Raw genomic sequence first — 20,762 nt, 5'->3', positions numbered from 1 at the left:
AACATACCTTGTTTTTGCACAGGTCAGTGTAGGAGCCTTCAATCCCTTTTTTCTTGATCCAAATAGGTAAAAAGTCTGGATCAGGAACCACTATCCCCACCAGGCATGCCTAAAAAAATACAAGACAGACAACATGAAGATCAGTGCCAGTGAAATTGTACCAAACTGGGAACTCTGCATTGTGATAAGAATATCGGATATTCACACCAGTTCCAAATTAATGACTCACCTGTAAGCTGTCGCCATGAACAAATATCTGGGCCACTGGATCACTGAGAGTATACACACACTCTATTTTCTCGGGAGCGATGTATTCTCCTTGGGCCAGCTTGAAAATGTGCTTCTTCCTGTCAGTGATCTTCAGAGTGCCGTTCTGTAACAAACCACAAGAGAGAAACAGATTGCAACTGATGCTATGCCACTGGACTTGTTACGTGCAGTATGTCCACAACAAAAATCAAAGATGAATGGTGCCCTTCAGCCTGCTGTGCTTACAGGAAGCCATTTCCCAATGTCCCCCGTGTGCAGCCATCCCTCCTCGTCAATCGCCTCTGCTGTTTTCTCAGGATCCTTCAGGTATCCCAGGAATACATTTGGTCCTTTGACGCACACCTGGAGGGAGAGATTACATTTTAACTTTACTTTCTGGCGCACATGCAATGTGTTCATCTGCACTAGTTGCACAGCTGTAAGCACAGACTGAAGACTAGACTGAAATATCTCAACGACTATCGGATGGATAGCCATGACATTTTCTACAGACATTCTTGATGTCCAGACAATCAGTCCTACTGACTTTGGTTATCATCCAGCACCACCAGCAGGTCAGAGTTTTCACTTAAGCTGGTGAAACATCTGAACACACAAAAGTTTGTACAGACATTCGAGGTCCCCACACAATGTATCTTGATTAATATCTAACAGCTGTTAGACCTGAAATTTGTCCCTTTCAGGATAAATTGTGACTTTTTATGTGGTGCCACCATCGACGTGTCCAACACTTTGGTTTGTTACCTGCAAAACTAATGACAGTCCTATCAGTTTGAGCAGGAAACTAAACTAACATGGTGTACATGGTAGACGTTAAACCTGATTAACATAATGTTATTGTCATTGTGAGCGTGTTAGCATGCTGATGTTAGCATTTAGCTCAAAGCACCGCTGTGCCTTAGTACAGCTGCTAGCATGGACGTAGAGTCATTTACTCACTGTGTCACTTTGTTTAACATGATTTGCTTTGCCTTCTTTATTTTTCCCTGCAGGCAAGTGTGTTTTCTGATCCTCACTACTCTGTAATAAGATTTATCGTACAGTTTTATGCTCTTTTTTTGTTCTGCTAATTAATTCTGCTGTATGTGCAGCTATTCTTTGGTCACTGAGCTGATTAAGAAGAAATTTGTAATGAAGAAACACTGTTTGTCAGTCTAATCGTAACAGCATCGTTCTTTTCATGCACTTTTATTCGTTCTTTGTATGCGTTTTATCAAGCTGTGGATTTACAGGCAGCACTATTTTAAAAGGAGTTCACTGTTGATTCTGGTCTCTCAGTTTATAATAATAATAACTGTAATAATGTGTTTAAATAATGTTGGTGTTATCCTGTAAGTATTTGTTAAGTAATTCTAATGCTACCTTTGTTTAATACAAACCACATAAATACATTTTACCACCCACGACTGTATGTGTTTGATTGTCAGTGAAAACACACACCTCTCCCTCTCCATTGGCTGCCAGGTAGTTCATTTCTGCCACATCCACCAGTTTGATATAGTTGCAGGGCAGAGGAGGCCCGACGTGACCTGCAGATGCAAAACAGTCAGAGTGGTTCAAATCTATATCTATGTATATATCTCTATATATCTATATTACATGAGAATGGACAAGAGATTTACCTGCAGTCCAGTCTCCAGGCATTGACATAGAGCACCCAGCTGTACATTCAGTCTGACCGTAGCCTTCGTAGAACTGGAGTGCAGAGCATAAGAGTCGTCAGTGACATTCGCAGTTATTCATACAGACTGGTCAAACAGTCAGCAAGATGAGTGAGTGAATGTGACTCACCTGACAGCCCAGTGCGGCTCGCAGGAACGTCAGGATGGTTGGAGACACTGGTGCTGCTCCTGTAATCATGAGTCTGACACGACCGCCCAGGCTTGCCTGCAAAGTGCGAAACAAACAGGAAGGGCGTTGTTAATGGCTGTTATTACTGCTTTTTGGTACCTCTGGTTAGACGCCAAACTGCATTTCGTTGTCTTAGTTCCTATGCAGGGACAATAAAGTTGAATCTAATATTACTAAACATCAAACCTTATGATTTAAATATTAAAATGAATGCAAGGAACTTATTACATTTAATTATGTGTGATATCAGCAGTAAAAGTAATACGTTTAAGAAGTAAACAAAAACACAAGATGCCATGTTTACCTGCACTTTTCTGAAGATGATTTTGTCCCACATGCTGTCCTTTCTGACCACGCCACTTTTAAGCTCTGCCTCCTTTCTCCTGAAAGCAAAATCGAGCAGCCATCTCTTTATCGGCGTGTTGGCTTGACTAAAGACCTGTGGAGAAATCACCATTATTTTATCACCACATTTTATATCAAACATTAAACAAGGCAACGGACTAGAGATACGGGACTTGTGTTAATAAGTAAGTAAATTAATTGAGTAAAAAAACAGCACATTATAATCACAGAAAGAAATTCCCAATATTTCAAAAACAAAATGAGAGACTGACTTCTGTAGACTTTAACACGAGGAACATTAGATAAACTGACCTTATCAAACATGCGGTTGAGGAGGCGCGGGACCACAGGGAAGACCGTTGGCCGCAGTGTTTTCAAGTCATCCATCAAAAGTCGAATGTCCCCTTGGAAATAGCCGATTCGAGCCCCGTGGACCAGGATGACACCCTGATGAAGAGATGAAAGCTTCTTATTTCTACTTGTTGCACATTAAATCAGTGTGACAATTTAACCACACGGGGGCAGTGTTGTGAACATTTGGTTAGGGTTAGTCTAATTTTCAAAATCCACTCCATTTTCCAAATGCAGAAGCTGGTTTTGGCAGGGCTGCTAAAAAACTTTGAGGTGTTGGGGATGATTGGATTGATTATGGATCACAAATTCATTACAACAGCTGAGAAGGACAAAGTTAAGCAACACGAGCCCTGTTTGTTTTTGCATCACTACGTTCCATCACACAGTTTCCCACTTTCTTGATGCGTTACTTCGGGGACAATAAACATGTCTTTTTCCTATAAAACTTCTCTTTTAATTTAACAAAAATAAATAAAAATTCTGAAAAAAAAAAAATGTGTTTAATGTTGTCTTAACAAAAAGCAAATGCACAAGATCACATCTATTAAAAGTACAGTCACAAAGGAACAAAATAAAGGAATAAATATGGAAATATCTGCTTAAAGAATAAATAAACAATATTAAGAATCTGGCCAAACATTTAATGCCAACTCTGAGTTCACTTTATTTAGACACTCAGTGTTGCAGGCACATTTCTGTCAGTACTCAAAATCTATTAAATGCCCAGCCTTAAAGCTTAAGAAGTTAAAAGGTATACTACGCAGGATTTGCCTAAAAAGAACAATCTGTAATCCATCTAAATCATCACTGATGAAGAGTAGTAGAAGAGCGTGGCAGTGTTTTGTTCTGCAGAGACTCTGCCCTCTGCCTGTATTTAACTTATTTTCTTCTTATGTTTGGTGTTTGGTTCGTTTACGGGTGTGTGCTCCCACAGCACTCCAGTGAGGTCAGGGCTTTAAATAAAGGTAGCGACCAGGTGCCGGACCGTGAGCAGCAGGCATCCAAGAGATGTAAAAAATGCAAACATAGCCAGGTGTAATGCCAAATGAGAGTGAATCTGGGGTTGGCTTGGACTTTTGCTGGCGAGTGTGTTCCCATACAGTAACTGATAATCCTGCATAGCATAGCTTTTAACAAAACCTACTAACTATACAGTTGTTTCCAAAAATTGATTTCACATATTAATAAATCCCAAAAACTCTGACGGTAATCCCAGACTCTTAAAACCCCTCTTTCATTATCTAATACATCTGTAGGTGAACAAGTGCAGCACATACCTGTACAACCCTCTCAAACATGTGAGCTAGAGGGAGATAGGACACATGAATATCATGGACGTTCAGCATGCAGTGTACCTGCAGAGGACACACAAAGCAAAACATGCGCATATGCGGGTCAAGCATGGCGTACTATACCTCTACCACCCTCTCAAACATGTGGGCCAAGGGGAGGAAGGAGATGAGCACATCTTTATGGGAGGGCTTCAGTGTGCCCTGGATGACAACAAACACGGGGGAGGAGGAGGAGGAAAAAGGAGGAGGGAGGAGGAATGGACAAAAGAGAACGACAGAGGCGAGATGGATAGGAAAACATAAAAGGAGTCAAAGAGGGTCAACCTGAGTTAGCCAAGGAGTTAAGATTTGAAGAAAGGTTTATCGAACAGCTCAGAGCTTACATCTTATTTGATCCAAATATCATGAATACGTGGGAGCAGGTTTGGTTTCTGAAGTTGGGGCGGCACAATTCAGTTAAAAGGATGCTATTTACTGCATGTTTACACATGTTATCTAAAAATAATTAATTGCTTTGACATTGTTTCTTGTGCTTTTCTTGTTAATGGTAGTGTAACAAACATGATGTCTGAACTGCTTGTGCTTAGGCAACCCAACTCACATTAAGTTTTATTAACAGAGAAGGCAGTATTTGCTTCCTTACTAAAAATAAGTCTTTTTATTGCCTTATCTTACTACACTTCTAGTTTTTTTTCTATGGGAATAACTGTAATATTTAATATTAATATTTAACTGTAAATAAAAAAAGCTAAAATGAATAAGAACTAAATTATTGTCATGCATGCAGAGGAAGTGTAGGTACTTTTCTCAGCTCTGAATAGAGTCTGCAGTTTCACTTTCAGGCTGAGATTCAAAAACAATGATTGTAGAGAGTGAGGGGAACACCAGGGAAAAATACACCGTGCATAAATGGAGAAAAAAAAAAAAGGTTAAAGAAAATTTCTGAATTAGGAAAGGCAGATGCATCCACTTAAAACAAGAGAAGTAATGTCAAACACACATTATTAGACGGTGTCATTTATGTTAGGATTCAATGCTTAAAATATTTATCCAAGTAGGGTTGGAATGGTGTGAGATTTTCATGTTATGATGACCATCTCAAGAAAGTATGACAGTATACAGTACTACAATTATTATTATTACTTCTATTAGTAGTAGTAGTTACAAAGAGGGCCATCAAAGGAAATGGAAAAAGAAGGATTTTTCATTGTCAATTTTTATCATTGAAACTTTTTTTTTAAATAAATGGAAGTATGTATAAAAAAGTCTGACAGTCAGTCAGATGAGGAAAGAAGATGCACATGTGCAGGTGAGCTTCCCCAATTGGATGCATTTTCTTTTTCCAACACCTTACAACCCTGATTCCACAAAAAGGATGGATGCTGTGTAAATAGTAAAATAAAATAAAATCAGAATGCAATGACTTGCCAATGCTTTTTGACATACAGTGGGGAAATGAGTATTTAAAATGGCGATTATACATTTTTCTAATGCAGCTATTTACATGAAATTTAGACTAGACACTGGTATTAATTCAATAAAGCTACACAGATAAAGAAATCCTAATATTTTAATACTTAAAAATTATGTGCAATAGGGTGAATGACATAGGTACTGGACATGCTAGCTGAAATTTATTTAACACTTGACAAGCCTTTGTTTGCAATGCCAGCTTTAAGATGTAAGATGTAAAAAGACACTAATCTCTCAGTGTTCAGATGGGATTTCGGCCTATTCTTCCTCACAGACAGTCTTTAAATCTTGAAGATTTTGGGGGGCTCACTTGTGATTTTGAGACAGTAATTTCACTTTCAAAACTTCAACAATTAGTGTCCTCAGTTCCCAAACGCTTACTGGGTGTTGCTTAAAGAAAAGTTGATGTAACACAGAGGTAAACATGCCCCTATCCCAACTTTTTTGTAACATGTTGTAGGCATCAAATTCAGACTGAGTGTGTATTTACAGAACATAATCAAGTGTATTAGTTTGAATATCAAATATCTTGCATCTGTAATGTATTCAGTTGAATGTATGTTGAAGAGGATTAGCAAATATTGCATTCTTTTTTCATTTACGGACACAGCATCCCAACTTTTTGGAATCAGGGTTGTAGATAAGCAAATGAAAACGGTATTATAACTATCTTTTTTAATACCAAGGTGCATGTTTATCGCTGCAACTCTACTTCTCAGTCCAGCCGGTGTGTTTGCTCGTTACCTGTGTTATTCTAATGAAAGCTGCAGTGTTGGAGATTACGTTCCCATGAGTAAGCACTGCACCTTTGGGGTTTCCTGAAAGGAAAATGATGATCATGGTTATACATGAGTTAAAAAAATCCAAAGGTTATGTTGTAAATAAGATGTATAATTACCTGTGGTTCCAGATGTAAAACAGATAACTGCAAGGTCCTCGGATTTAGGGGGCTGTAATCAGACCACAGATCTACACTAATGCATACGAAGCTTGAATTCTTATCGCACTAGAAATGTGATAAGTTTAATAATAAGTTTTTTCATAAGAATTAAGGGCATTTTCTGTTGTGCAATCGAAAGGCCAAATGAAGTGTGCTGCTCTTACTCACCACTGGTTTCTGGAGGTTGGCTTTACCCAAGGCCTGGAGTAAACACAAAACGTACAGTGAGATATACTGTGTCTGCAGGAAGTGCTGATAACGATCAAGCGTTAAACACACATCGCCTCAGGGTCTAATTTCCATTTAGTCCTAACCAGAGCAGGACTGAATGACAGTGTGACTCAAACAGCAACAACAGCAGGGCACAGCTAATTTCCATGAACATCTGCTGATGGTTGACGCTCAGTAAATAGATGTTGTACATTCATAGTGGACATAAAGAAGACTACTGTATTATTCTTACCTCAAGCTCCTTTAAACTCAGAATCTCAACGCCACATTCCTTTGCACGCGTCACCAGCTCGCTGTCAAACGCCTCCATGAGCACAATCGTCTTCACCGTTCGCCCCTTACCGCTGATGCAGTCCAAAATCATCCGAGCCTTTTCAGGCACGTCACAGATCACTGTTGAGATGGCAGCTGAAAAACAGATGGCACCAAGTTAAGCACTTAGTTTGTATCAGTATCACTGCCCTTGATCTAGAGCGCTGCGATAACGCTGCAGGTTGGTGCTTGAAGGTGAACTCTCATGTACCTTTGTCAATAATGTAGCCGATGGCCTCGGTGCCGAGTGTGTCATACAGTGGAACTGCCACCAAGGAGTATGTGTAACAGGCCAGCTCTGAAATGGTCCACTTGGAGACAAGAAAAAACACAGGAAACAGATCAACACAGGGCTCCCACACATTTTTAACAGTCATTTTCAAAAGTTTTCCATTACTTTTCTATATTTTACTTCATTTCCTTGACTTCATGCAAGTAGTTTAAACTAGGTGGGCAGATCATTTGATGCAGTAATGGTTTCGTTGAGCGTCGGCTGAAGCTGACTCATAGATATATCAATGCCTGCCATGCGGGTAGAAGAAGTTATCTGGCCTGGCTACAGCAGGTGTGAAATATGTGCAGCTGCTGGCAGTCTGTTGAACAGACTTTTGGTTGTCTTGATGCTTTTTCCCCTTAACATGGCTGACCAAACACGTCCCCCATGTTGCCAACGTCTAACACATTGGTGCAGAGCCTACAACCAGTGTGGCTAAGGTCTGCCTCTCTCTTAAGCTATGTATTATATTCCATAACTTCAAAAGCCATACTATACTATGACGTTTTTTCATGATTTTTGACGACATACTATACTATGACATTTTTTCATGATTTTGGACGACATACTATACTATGACGTTTTTTCATGATTTTTAATGATGTACTATACTATGACACTTTTTTTCATGATTTCTGACGACATACTATACTATGACTTTTTTTCATGATTTTTGACGACATACTATACTATGACGTTTTTTTCATGATTTTTGACGACATACTAAACTATGACTTTTTTCATGATTTTTGACGACATACTATACTATGACGTTTTTTCACGATTTTTGACGACATACTATACTACAATGTTTTTACATGATTTTTGACATAATACCATACTATGGCATTTTTATGTACTTCCCAGGCATTTGCGGATAAGAGACTGCTAGTCCTTGCTAACTTAACTCGCTCATTAGACATTCTCACTTACAACTGGCTGCATATGCATGTGTATCACATGATACTAGTGACATTTCAACAGTCATGCAGCCCAGCATTAGATTTAAAATTGGTAATACAGGGAATGTGTTTTGCATAATGTTGGACTTTTTGGGGGATTTTCATGAACATATTTTGAACAATAACCAAAACAATGTATATTAAAAACTTTTCCATGACTTCCTCTCAATTCCAAACCATCCCCAGGCCTGGAAAACTGATTTTCTAATTTCATAACTTTTTCAAGAATTTCATAACCATGAAAATTCCGTCAACATCACTAATGAAAGACATGAATGTGAAGGAAATGATTTCCTAACACCAATAAAAAGTGCTGGAACATCTTTGGAATAGAAGCTGATCTTTTTGGTTCTTACGTCATACTGTAATTGGGCAAAACCACGGACAATCTCATGACCCAGGACAAATACCTCTACAAAGTAATTTTGGCCGTGAGCAAGAAAGCCATCACACAGAAGACTATTTCACCCACTGTCAACATATATATATATATATATATATATAGTAACCTAAACAAGATTATTTACACATTTGTTGTACCTCTGGCCTGTTCTGGGAAAAGATGCCGATGTGCTTGTCTCCTGTATGAGAGTGTCCTCTGTGAAGGAGAGCAGAGCCCATGTGCTCCGCTCTGTCTGCCACCTGTGCAAAACAACAACAAAGAGAGTCTGATTTTTAAAACCTATTGTGACTTGGCAAGCTGTCTATTGTGGACAAGTTGAATGTTAGATTTCCATGTCTGTGTTCAACATCTCACCTCACTGTACGACTGCCACTCATATGGCTGGTTTGGTTTCCTTGATCCTAAACAAGGTCCGTCATCTGTGAAAGAAAATAAAGCTCTTTTTTTATCTACATTCACTAGAAGAATTATAGCACATCATGTTACTGATACAAACACTTACTTGATACCCGGAGCCCACGTTGGAACACCTCGTACATTGTGCGTGCATCACTGTAGTAGTGTGTCATGTTCTCATCATTGTCGTTCAGTACTGACCTCCTTGCACGTTCTCCACCCTATGAGGAAAAAAAATCTAAGTTAGGACAAGCACTTAAACCTCTGACACCTCACCTCACATTTCTCTAATTGTGAGCACCGTCGAGAAATGGAGAGTACAGATGCACTCAGGAGGATGTGGTCCTCAGATAGTGCACTATGCAGCAGTTGCAGTTTGAGCTGAAATGTGTAATGACAGAAAACAGTGGGACAAAGGAAGCAATAGCTGGAGCAAGCCATTTACACTCAGCAGAGAGAACCATGTGTTAGTAATTTTGTTTCTTTATGAGACTCAACTAGTTCCAAGTGAAAGTAAGCTGAACATGATGTAGCAGAAAACTGAAACCAAGATTTTTTTAAATTTCTCTTTCTACCACTGAAAAACCTGTCAGCACTGTCGCCTCACAGCAAGAGGGTCTCCAGTTGGAGCCCTTCTGTGTGGAGTTTGCATGTTCTCCCCGTGTCAGCGTGGGTTTTCTCCAGGTACTCCGGCTTCCTCCCACAGTCCAAAGACATGCAGGTGAAGTCAGTTGATGAGTCTAATTGACCGTAGGTGTGAATGTGTGCACGACTGGTTGTCTGTCTCTATGTGTCAGCCCTGTGATAGTCTTTGGATAATACATGATTTGCTAATGCGTTAAAAACCTCTTAAAGATATACTATGCAGAATTGTTGGATACTGCTTGTAAACACACTCACAAGCAAAAGTGAAAGTAAAAGCCAACCCCAGATTCACTTTCATTTGGCATTTTGCCTCGCTGTATTTCCATTTTTAGCACTGTTTCTCTTGGATGCCTGCTGCTTACAGTCTGGCACCTGGTCACTACCTTTTATAAAGCCCCAACCGCACCTGACTGCTGTGGGGGACACACCCATAAACGTCCTGAACGCAGAAAACAAGACAATACAAGCAGAGAGCAGAGTATCTGCAGATAAATATACCATCACACACTTCTTCTGGGTCATATGCGATGATTGAGAGGGATTACTTTTGTATAAGTCTACACATTGTTTTGTTAGGAAAAGCCTGCAGAGTATATCTTTAGCTCTCTCTTTGGTTCAGTTTCTATTAACAAATTAACTGTGGAATTAATGTTAACAAGTTATTAGTAGAAGGTTTTTTAATCCATCAGGTCTGGAGTTGTAAATGAGGTCAACAGTCCATGAAGTAAAGAGCTAAAGCTGAAAAGACAAAGCAAGTGTCCTGCTGAGGGAGGATAAACACCAAGTAGAGCTTTTTCAAAACCTGGCAACCCAAAACTTGTATCCTTATTAATGGCTTAAATTAAGCTTAGATAACTTAATTAATTACAGCTAATAAGCTATTTAAAGCGTGCCTTATCAGAAAGTGGTGCTGGAATGATACAAAGCAAGTATTAATAAAGTGCACTTTACCAACACAGCCAGCTTTAGCTCATCTGAGATGAACAGACGTATCAGAACGGAAATTTTAGTGATATGTTTTATTTATGACATGTTAGCTTGTAGGCAAACTGGCAGTGTCTGACACCACTTTAGTGACTGTGAAACATACAAAAAAATCTGTTTGGATGGGGTTTTTGCTCTGTGGTCCGGGTTACAAAAACTGCACTCTACTATGTTTCCTGTCAAAACTTTCCCAATGCTAATGCAAACTCAGGCTCTGCACTGGAGGTGTGTGGCAGTCTGTTCCCCTGATGATATGCCTTTCCCATATTAAACAGCAATGAGCTTTTGTATTAGTGACGTGCCTAATCTAGCTTGCTCAGCATACATTTGAATCTCATATTTTAGGGAAGTGCCCATCCCAGTCCATCTCGCGCTTCAGTAGAAGAATATGAAAACACCTCTCTGGTGACAAACTTGGCACAGATACAAGTCAGAATAGCCAAGCTCACACATTTTAGGGGTCATAAACAAAAGAAAAACACATTCTGGAGCAAAGGAGGGCTTTAAAGTTTCTGGGAAGGATCTTATTAACATTCCTGCTGAATGAGGTTTGCCGAGTTTCCCTCCAGTGGTTGGATCATGCTTCAATTATTCCTCTGACACACAGCATTACAATGCAGTGGGTGGACAGACACATCATTGTTTTCTCTACTGTAGCATCCACATTCCATGAATTAATTTAGGATATCTGATATTATCAAAAGGAAAAAAAGAAGAGAGCACCTACTGGAATTTCTACCGACTGCAGGCCGAGGTCACAGGGTGGTTTGAGGGCTTTCGGCCGGGTGGCGAACCAGTATGTGGTGAAGGCAGCGAAGGCGCCCATGCCCATGAGAGCATTGGTGGGCAAGCCGCGCATGTACTGCCGAACATCATCCAGCTCGGGAATCCGCAGCTGTCTCAGGACATCCTGAGCCTGCATGACTGTTGTGCACTGACCCTGCGGGGAAACACACACAGGAGCGTTATTACATTAGGAAACTTTTAGTCTGCACTTCTTCTGCGTATGTGTGTCTCTGTTCCAGTTAAGCTCAGAAATATGTTTGGGAAATTTCAGTTTTACTTCGTCATAAAGTAACCGATTTACCATCCATGATGAGTGTAATCACAGACTTCTTTCTTTTACTGTAATTTATGTATAAAACTGTTTAAAATGTTTCTAATTTGATGTTCCTGTAGAGTTCCCTCAGGATGTGATGGTACACTAGGACCTACTATCTATTTATCAATGGGGCTCTTGTTTTAGACCATTACACAGCAACATGAGAGCTCACTCTCACTGAAGAAGAATAGTGCTCCCATTCAGAGTTAAAGGTAGTTCACTGCCATCTGTGAAAACACCCTCTTTATTTATTACGTGATCTCATTTTGCACTGCTCTTTTTTACTTTTAAAAGATTATTTTTGTCTTTAATGCACAGTTTAAAAGGTACAGTACACTGACAGAAAATTAATCAGCAACTATTCTGATAATCGATTAATCATTTAAGTCATTTAAAAGAGTCCAAACCTTCTCTTGTTAAAGATTCTCAAATGTGACAATTTCTGTTTTTCCTTGTCTTAACATTACATTAAAATTAATATTTTAAGGTTATGAACTGCTTGTTGGACAAGACAGGACATTAAATTTCAGTTTTTAGATTGTGATGGATATTTTTAACCTTTTACTGTTTGTTTTGCATTTCTGAAAATTCTGAATTCTGAAAATAATCATTAGTTGCAGCCCTTACAGTTAATAAAAGTCCCTGACTGGAATCAGACAGGACACTGAAGCTACACTGTATGTATCTTCACCTGTAGGCCACCCTTTTTCTGAACTGTTACCATCCTGGTGTCCAACATGTTTCAAGTCAACAGCTGCCCCAGCTAAAGAAAATGTCCTGAATTAGAACCACACATTGGTCACATTGTTTTGACTTCATAGTATTACTTCTTATCTTAGACTTTCATTTCTTCCTGTTACTGTCAAGCAACTGACAGCAGGCAACATATGAAAGCTTATTCCTGACACAAGACGTAATAATAACAGAGAAACATAATGGATGAAACCGAAACAAAGCATGAAGGACAGATCCACAATGAATCATACAGCATTTAGCACTGTGATTCAGTGATTATCCAACACTTAAGCACTCAAATATGTTGGGCATATAAACCCATAAGACATCTGTGGAAACAAATGAAAGCCATATGTATTGGAATTTTAACAGCCACTGAAGAATTCGATGTTCATAAATTCAGATCCAAAGATTCAAGTTTGAGATTTAAAAAAAATAGATTGAGGCTCAAATATTTTTGGTCAAAATTCAAGTGGAAAATTTTCAAACAGCAACATCACAGCTACTCAGGACAATAAATAACACAAGGAGCACAGACTGGTCAACTTACTAAAGCTCCATCAGTGTCTCTGGCAGTCATTTTTGGTTTTCAACTTTCGAGCAGCTTTTTTGGATCACATGACTGGCAGACCGTACTCTGATTGGCCAGATTTCAGTTTTAACTGCACTCAGGCTTGATTGCCTATCTTGTCCGAGGTAGCCCATACAATGCTAGTGGAAACTCTTCATCTTGATTTTTTGGATCTGAATTTGACCGAGAATTTGAGCAAACTAAATTCAGCTCTAAACTTTTTAAAGCCTTTCTAATCTTCAGCTTTTGAAATAAAGAAATTTCATATTTTCAAAAAGGTAAATTCAGAATGTACAAAGTCAGATAACCTATATGGTTTGCAAAGTAAAATATTTCTATGCAATGAATTCAGTTGAGTTTACATTTCAATATTAAGTATTCAATGGCTGTTAAAGTCAAATACTTACATCTCTTATTTGCTTCCACAAAAAGAAATCACCACTTTGAGTTGTTTCGAATTAGGTTTGATCTTGCACTTTTAAATGTGAAGTTTAATACGTCATAATTCATCATTTATTTATGTTTTATGCCCTCTTCTGAATTTAGCTTATAAACTGTAGGGCATCAGATGAGTGATGTTTATAAAGACGATCATTAAAGTGAATCACTCAGAGCACAGAATCAAATGCTATTAATCATGTGTTGTTTACAAGAACAAGAACTTCAGATCCTTGAACGAGGAAAGAGGCTTTTTCTTTGAGCGGTCTTTATGTTTAAAACCATAAAACTAAAAGCTGAAGATTCTTTTCAAAGACAAACTTCCAATGTCAGTAAGCTACTGAAAGTGTGAATGTTCACCATTGTTCTTGTTCCTCACTTCCACACACAATGTATACAAAAGGAAGATGTGCTCTCCCATTCAGCAGCTGTGCATTTGGAAACAAAGACACAGGAAGGAAATATGACTCCGCACACATTTGCAGATCACAAGCCCTCATGGAGGAACAAGGACACCACCACAGACACTCAATGCTACGCTACCTGTGTCTGGTGGGAAGAGGGGCTTTGTGGTCCGGATGTTTAAGAAATGAACTCACTGGTCTGAAACCTCACACTTGAAAGTCGTGGATAAATGGCTCTGTTCCTCTGAAATTTTAATAAAACAGTCAAATGACTTCTAATTACATGTTAATGTGAAATGCAAATTAGATGAGCCTGTGGCAAGATGGCCAATTTAAACTCACCAGCTAATACATCTCACCAGCAGTTATATTTCATGTGAATATGGAAATACGACAATTAATAATGCACTCTTTAACATTTAATGTTTCTTCAATTTGTTATCAGACTGGGCAGCTTTATGCACATCATGTTCAACTCATTTGACCTCTAGATTAGACTGTAACAGCCCTGTAGGTAAACCAATTACTACACAACCACCACACTCTAGGTAACAATTGACTTCTCACCTACTTCTATTATTACCACAGGGCCCATGGCAACTGGGACCAGTGCCAACTGGGACAAAGTACTGAGGTAAAGCTGCTTTAATTGACTTTTAATGACAACTTAAGTGCTTTAAATTGTTAATGTGCTGAACGACATTTATGATAATCTCCTTAATTTATATACAAAACAAAAAGCACTGCAACGACTCATTAAAGCTGTTCAATTCTATTTGTGCTCTGTAACAAGAAGAAATAATAAGAAAATACAATAATCAAAAACGCCACATTAAACCTCACAAATGCTCCACTACAATAAGTCACACAGATGTTCCTCAAAGCTACCATGGAGGACAAGATGATCGTCCATCTCAGCACCAGGACAAACTTAAACGGCGTTAACTCGATTGTCAAAAACTTGACTGCTGACAAATCAAGCTCTAATAAATCTATACTCACAGTCCCACAGTGTGTATATGAAGAAAGGGTGCAGACTGTGTCCAAAGGCGGAGAGGCACAGTTATCTGACGGGCCCTTTGCCGCGGCAGTTGCTATTAGAAGGACTCACTCTGACCTCTAATAGACCTCCGAGGTTCTCACAACTATGAATAGCAAAGACACGCCCCTCTCAAACAGAAACACAGACGCGTGAGGCAAAGCTGCCCGCTCACTGGAGAGACACTCAAGTAGCAGGTTGATTTGAACTCACAGAAGTTTGAGCTTTTTGTCCTTGTGACAACACAACAAGTAGACATGTGCACACGACTTGTATCCACTCGCATGTGTGTGAAACTAGACTAAAGGTGACGGTGGCCACAAATTCAATCAGAGTCAAGAAGTAATGCGCCGGGCACCAATCTGAGTGATTCAGCAATGTTTATCCAAGACTGAATGACCAATATCTTATCATACGTTATCTGGACACAGCGTGTGTGATTCTTGTGTTGCTGAGCATCCAAACTGGTGGAAGTAGTCGGACAAATAATCACATGCTAATTACGGGAAGGTCTTTGTATTCCACATGATAGATATGTTGACAGACTCCCTTATTTTCATAGTGATATCCCCAAGTATGTGAGCGCTGACACTGATTAAACCCAACCTGAGCGTATGTGCAGATTCCTTGGAGTCTAAGAAGATTAATAAATTATAACTTCCAGTTTATCAACAACAGTTGCCAGTCAAATAAATACTGTAGGGAAATGTTAATGTGGATTTATACATTTCATACTAGAGTTTTCTGCTATGTAAAAGGAAAAGACAGCAAGCCTGAGAGCAAGCGAAGTGTATCAGCTTTGACTCGAACAAGCACACATGGATCTTTGTGGAGTGTCACAGAAATGATGCTGAATTGTAGCGACAGGGTGGTGTGGGTAAAGTCCGATTCGAAATCCTATCATGGTATATGTAATTTAATGTCATTATAACAATATATTTAGCAATACAGACAATTATTTGGATTTTATGGATACAAAAAACCCCAGAATAAATACCTGACAAATCAAGGTCACATTGATGCTAAATCATCATCACTGAAATCAACAGAAATAGGTGATCAATATGAAAAATACACAGGTTATACGTGATTAATCAAATTACAAATTGGTCACTTGCAACTTTAGAAACATCGGAATTTGCCTGCGTATCTCCGGCGTGAACAAAATTTATAACCTGCAACCAACAACTACTTTCATCTATTAATCCACAGACATCGTTTATTAGTTTATTGTTCTGTCAATGGATGAATTAAAAAATAAAAATAAAAAATAAATAAATATATATATATATATATATATATATATATATATATATATATATATGCCAATCACAACTTTGCAGACGCTAAGGTGGTGTCTTAATCGTCTAATCGTCAGTCCAAAACACAAAGGTGTTCAGTTTTTTTGTCGTCGTACCAGAGGGTGTGAAACATTTAAAATTTTTGCTTGAAAATAACTGAAACGATTAATCAATTGAATGTTTCTGCACTAAAACATTTGCAATTTCAACACATGATTTTGTCTCAAGAAACATGCGTTTATTGGCATTTATCCTGATTTCTTCTTCACATTTTACAGACTAAAACAATTAAGGGTAATTAATGGATTACGCAATAATTTAAATAACATTTAGTTTCACTCGTATGTACATGTGTTGTTCTGTCACATAGCCAACAAGAGGCAAATGCCATTGGTTGCATGCATGGCTTGGAGTGGCTGAAGGCAAAAGGTAATGCAACAACTCCCCCCCCGGCCACCACCGTCACCTCTGCTCTCCATACTTGGACTGGGAAGATGACAAGCCAATGGCAGAGCCAGCTTGCCAGTCACCCCACACCCGAGCACAGACAAGACATTGGAAAAAAAAGAGGGGGAGAGGGCAGCTGGTTCATTTGACACATAACAGCACATCAAGACTGCAGCCTGAGAGCAGACTACAGCTGTAATTTTGAAACCGCGGCCAGGATGTCGAAGGAAAAAACACATGGTCAGTCAGTCACAGTTGGTTTCCGCAAAAATGTTTAAGTTCCTCTTTGTGGAATGGTGCACAGAGAAAGAAAAGCTTAAAACTAAAAGCGTTGTTACACTTAACAGCTCAATGGCCTGGGTGCTGAGTGTCAGGTCAAATGATTTAAGCTCATTATTACAACCTTACCACTGGAGGATTATCACATACAGCCTTTAAACAAACTTTACTTAATCTCATCATGACGAGACAGTCGCTTCCAAGCAGCTTCCTCTCAGCTGTTACATGACTCTGCACAAATTGGCTGAGCCAGCTACAACTGTAACATCTGCCAGACATTTGTCATTTTATCTGGCAAAATAAAGAGTCGCCACAGGGGTGTTAATCTCTGGGCACCTCACATAATTATTGACGCATCTTGATGCATTGTTGCATCAGATTTTTTTGATGCTGATACACAGTGGAGGGTATAAGGAGGTATACCCACCTCTTTTTCTGGCTGTTTGCACCTATGAGACAAAAATCCATTGGAATATCCTCCTGAGTCCTGAACTTTTGTTTGGCATGCATTTTTAATTTCTCCTAGCTGTTTGGGATCAGTAGGACCTGATAAGTATAAAAAACTAAACATTGTAAACGATAATTAAGTCCCAATGTCCTCAAATGAGACGTCAATTAAGTCCCAATGTCCAGATAAGTACTTACTAATTAACGGTATCTTACCTTGTTACTGTTGCTAAAATTGGTCAAATGTGTTGCCATATCAAACTACAACCATTACTAATAATAAATTAACAAGTTTCAACCATAAAATGTGATCAGGTTTTAGAACTTGTCCACTTTTGTGTTGGGTTCAGCTGCAGACTGACTTGGCAGAGATGGCTGCCATCTTGTTTTTACATGGATTGGTCTTACTACCACTAGATGGCATAAAAAGTGTCTAACAAGGACAAAAGGTCTAAGTAAAGTAGAATGAAGCGTAAGGTCAAGTAAACCCAAAATGTGATGTCCTCATATGACCACACAGGGTCTCAGGAGGATATATAGGAGAGTATACCCACTTCCTCCTTGGTAACTTCCCCATATCCAACTCATCAACAACCACTACACCACAGTCTATACATGATCTCTTTTCTCATTTTTCCCTCACATCGCTATGATACCTCACACACATGAGATTTACACAGCTACAACTTCTGTCTTATGTCAACTATCAGGATGCCACATGACGCTCAAAGTAGTAGTTTAACAGCTAAACTGTCCGAACTAGCAACAGTAACTAAGGGGCAGCAGGTCTTTGGATTGGTCAAATTACAGCCATATAATTAACGCAGAGCCCAGTCTTCCGAAACTGTTACAAGCAATCATGTTGTTGAGAATTGAATCACATCTTTCAAGAGAGACTCTCAAAGCATCAAGGATATTTTCCCCCACCTGAAGTCGGCGGACAGAAATAGGAAAATGCTTTTGTCCAACTCTCATTGAAAACAAGAACCCATTTTATTGAAAATTATGAGGTAAATCTCGTAGACTACAAGATGTGCCGGGCGAAGGGAAAGCTCGACAGGTGTAGCAACATTTTTTTTTTCCTTATGTGAACGTAAACAGTACCTTTGGGTTTTGGAATTTAACCTGCAGATATATACAATGGATGAATGATACTTTGCATGAATTAACACTTAATCAAACAAAGTTATTTCGTAGATATAAGTTTTTCAAGTTCGTGTAGGCTATGGAGTTTTCAGTTTAGGTAAAGACTACATTTTTCTAATATTAAGATTTGGAAGTTCATTGTTGAAACAACATACCAACTTATCATGTGAGTAATGCGTCTTGTTTTTACAGAGATGCTATTATATATTGTATATGTATATATTGAGAAAGATTTATGATATAACAAGATAAAATGATGTGTTCATATAGCAAAAAAGTTTCTTGTAAAAACATACATTACATTAGTGAAAAGGATCTTTATAATGAAAAAGATTAGGGTGGCGATACGCTGCCATGGCAGATTAATAGTTGACAAAAACAATCGTTAGTTGCAGCCCTGACTGCTCCACATCCTTGTTGTACGTCAGTGATTGTCCGTTACAGATTTTCTGCCTCGTTCTATAAATAGGATGGGCAAGACCATTTTATTAACCTGAAACCAAATGTCTTCAGGCAATGACCTCATGCGGCAGTTCACTATTGATCCTGTTCTAAAATTGCAAAATGCGGAAATTCATGTGTTATTGGATCTTGTTGTTGAACTGCTTCAGTGCAGCTGCTGATACCTCATTGATAATTCAACAGTTTTACAAATAGTACATCATGTCATGAGGGAAGTAATCTGAATAGAAGGATGAGTCAACATATTCCTATCTAGGTTTTAAAGGGATAAAGTGTGATAGACCACATTGCCTTGATTGGTATGGTGTGAGCAACTCTCTGAAAGACAAGCTGTGAAAGCGTGAACAGGAAGAGACAGCCTCAACCCTCTGAGTGTATACGTCTGTCAGTGCACAGCTGCTGGATGGTTGATGAAGCCCATGTGGCTTCATCTGCATCAACCCACTGCCTGCCTCATGTCCATCCTCCTCCAGTCAAATTCAACCTCGATTTAAGGACACAAAGCCTGACCTTGCACAAGACGGCCGCACTCAAGACTGCAGGTCACTGGTGAAATCACACACTCCCTGTCACATGGTCTCACAGTGGAGAAATGTAGGCGAGAGGGAGGGTGAAGGACGGGATTTGTAAAGTGGAACAAAGGTCACGCACCCGTCACCAGCTACCAACACAGCATCAGGGCGCATGACCTCCACGCTGTAGGTCAAAGAAAGCATGCTGTCGTTTTGAAATGACAGTGTACGAGTCTGAGTGAAATCTGGGCAACAGATGAAACTGAAAGGTCAGACGTTTCTTGTTGAGAAACAAAATTTATCTTAAGATTTACTGTTGCTACTTTGAGTGTATCCTCCAGGTCTTACAAAAGTCTTGGATGCAGATCCTTCCTGATAAAACATTTGTGAGGATGATTTTTTTAAAAATATTTTAAATGGTAGACTGTTTACATCGTCTTCTATTTAACTGTGTCTGTGAGCTGCATTGCTACACCTCTTGTGTCACCACCACCAACTGTCAGTCAGCAAAATAGCAAGAAACCATCAGGGTGCAAATGACAGATGAGAACATATATCGACACCTATAATGATGTGACAAATAGCCACTTTGTTAGCGTGCAGGTCGCACATTAGCCATATTACTTTTCAAGATGGCTGGGGTGTTACTTTAAGTTTTCAGGTGTTTTGCAAGGCTCGTTGTGGATTTGTGACATACCAGTTTCCTCTGGCATATCTGGCCTCCTACTTTTGTGGGTTATCTTTGCAAATTTTGAAACAATTCCGGACGCTTGACATTTTCGACATCCTTCTAGATATCTGTGGGCCTGTCACACGTGGTTAAACTGTCCCAGTTTCAGTAGTGCTGGACTGCTAGTGACTGATATTAGCTCAAGCAAGTCAGAGTCACAAAACTATCTCTAAGTTTAAATGTCTGAGACCAACTACAGATAATTAATATTGATGCATAATGAATAATGTTGGATAACTATTTCTTAAGTCATGGGGTTTTGGGGTGATGCATGTATACACAAAACAAAATAGAGCATTTAAAAACTGATTTGGACATCGATCACCATGGCAACTGTCAAAGCTTCGAGGCATTCGTGTGAGCCCTAATTCATATGCAGATGTCTGTTCATGGAGATTAGCCGAAAGGAAGAAAGTC

At 39.1% G+C, this 20,762-nt stretch overlaps 1 protein-coding gene across 3 annotated transcripts in view; it reads right to left on the bottom strand.

Annotated features, from left to right (window-relative positions):
• acsl1a (acyl-CoA synthetase long chain family member 1a) overlaps positions 1-20,762 on the bottom strand; it is a 29,688-nt gene that overhangs the window by 3,740 nt on the left and 5,186 nt on the right. Inside the window, exons 1-19 of one of the 3 annotated variants that reach the window (XM_050044597.1) lie at positions 14,985-15,152; positions 11,460-11,672; positions 9,210-9,324; positions 9,062-9,126; positions 8,845-8,946; positions 7,280-7,379; positions 6,989-7,164; positions 6,694-6,726; positions 6,484-6,535; positions 6,330-6,403; positions 4,236-4,313; positions 2,779-2,913; positions 2,426-2,560; positions 2,062-2,157; positions 1,893-1,965; positions 1,711-1,799; positions 496-612; positions 230-373; positions 8-109 (exon numbers count right to left, since the gene is read on the bottom strand). In XM_050044597.1, the coding sequence (XP_049900554.1) occupies positions 8-109; positions 230-373; positions 496-612; positions 1,711-1,799; positions 1,893-1,965; positions 2,062-2,157; positions 2,426-2,560; positions 2,779-2,913; positions 4,236-4,313; positions 6,330-6,403; positions 6,484-6,535; positions 6,694-6,726; positions 6,989-7,164; positions 7,280-7,379; positions 8,845-8,946; positions 9,062-9,126; positions 9,210-9,324; positions 11,460-11,654 (1,881 nt within the window). In that variant the 5' untranslated portion in view covers positions 11,655-11,672; positions 14,985-15,152. Of the gene's footprint in view, positions 1-7; positions 110-229; positions 374-495; positions 613-1,710; positions 1,800-1,892; positions 1,966-2,061; positions 2,158-2,425; positions 2,561-2,778; positions 2,914-4,097; positions 4,176-4,235; positions 4,314-6,329; positions 6,404-6,483; positions 6,536-6,693; positions 6,727-6,988; positions 7,165-7,279; positions 7,380-8,844; positions 8,947-9,061; positions 9,127-9,209; positions 9,325-11,459; positions 11,673-14,984; positions 15,153-20,762 lie in introns of those variants that run through there. The other 2 variants (XM_050044596.1, XM_050044598.1) reach the window with 2 other exon arrangements.

This window comes from Epinephelus moara, chromosome 5, assembly GCF_006386435.1.
Source record: "Epinephelus moara isolate mb chromosome 5, YSFRI_EMoa_1.0, whole genome shotgun sequence".
Lineage (NCBI taxonomy): Eukaryota > Metazoa > Chordata > Actinopteri > Perciformes > Serranidae > Epinephelus > Epinephelus moara.
This window is presented reverse-complemented; position numbering and strand designations above follow the sequence as displayed.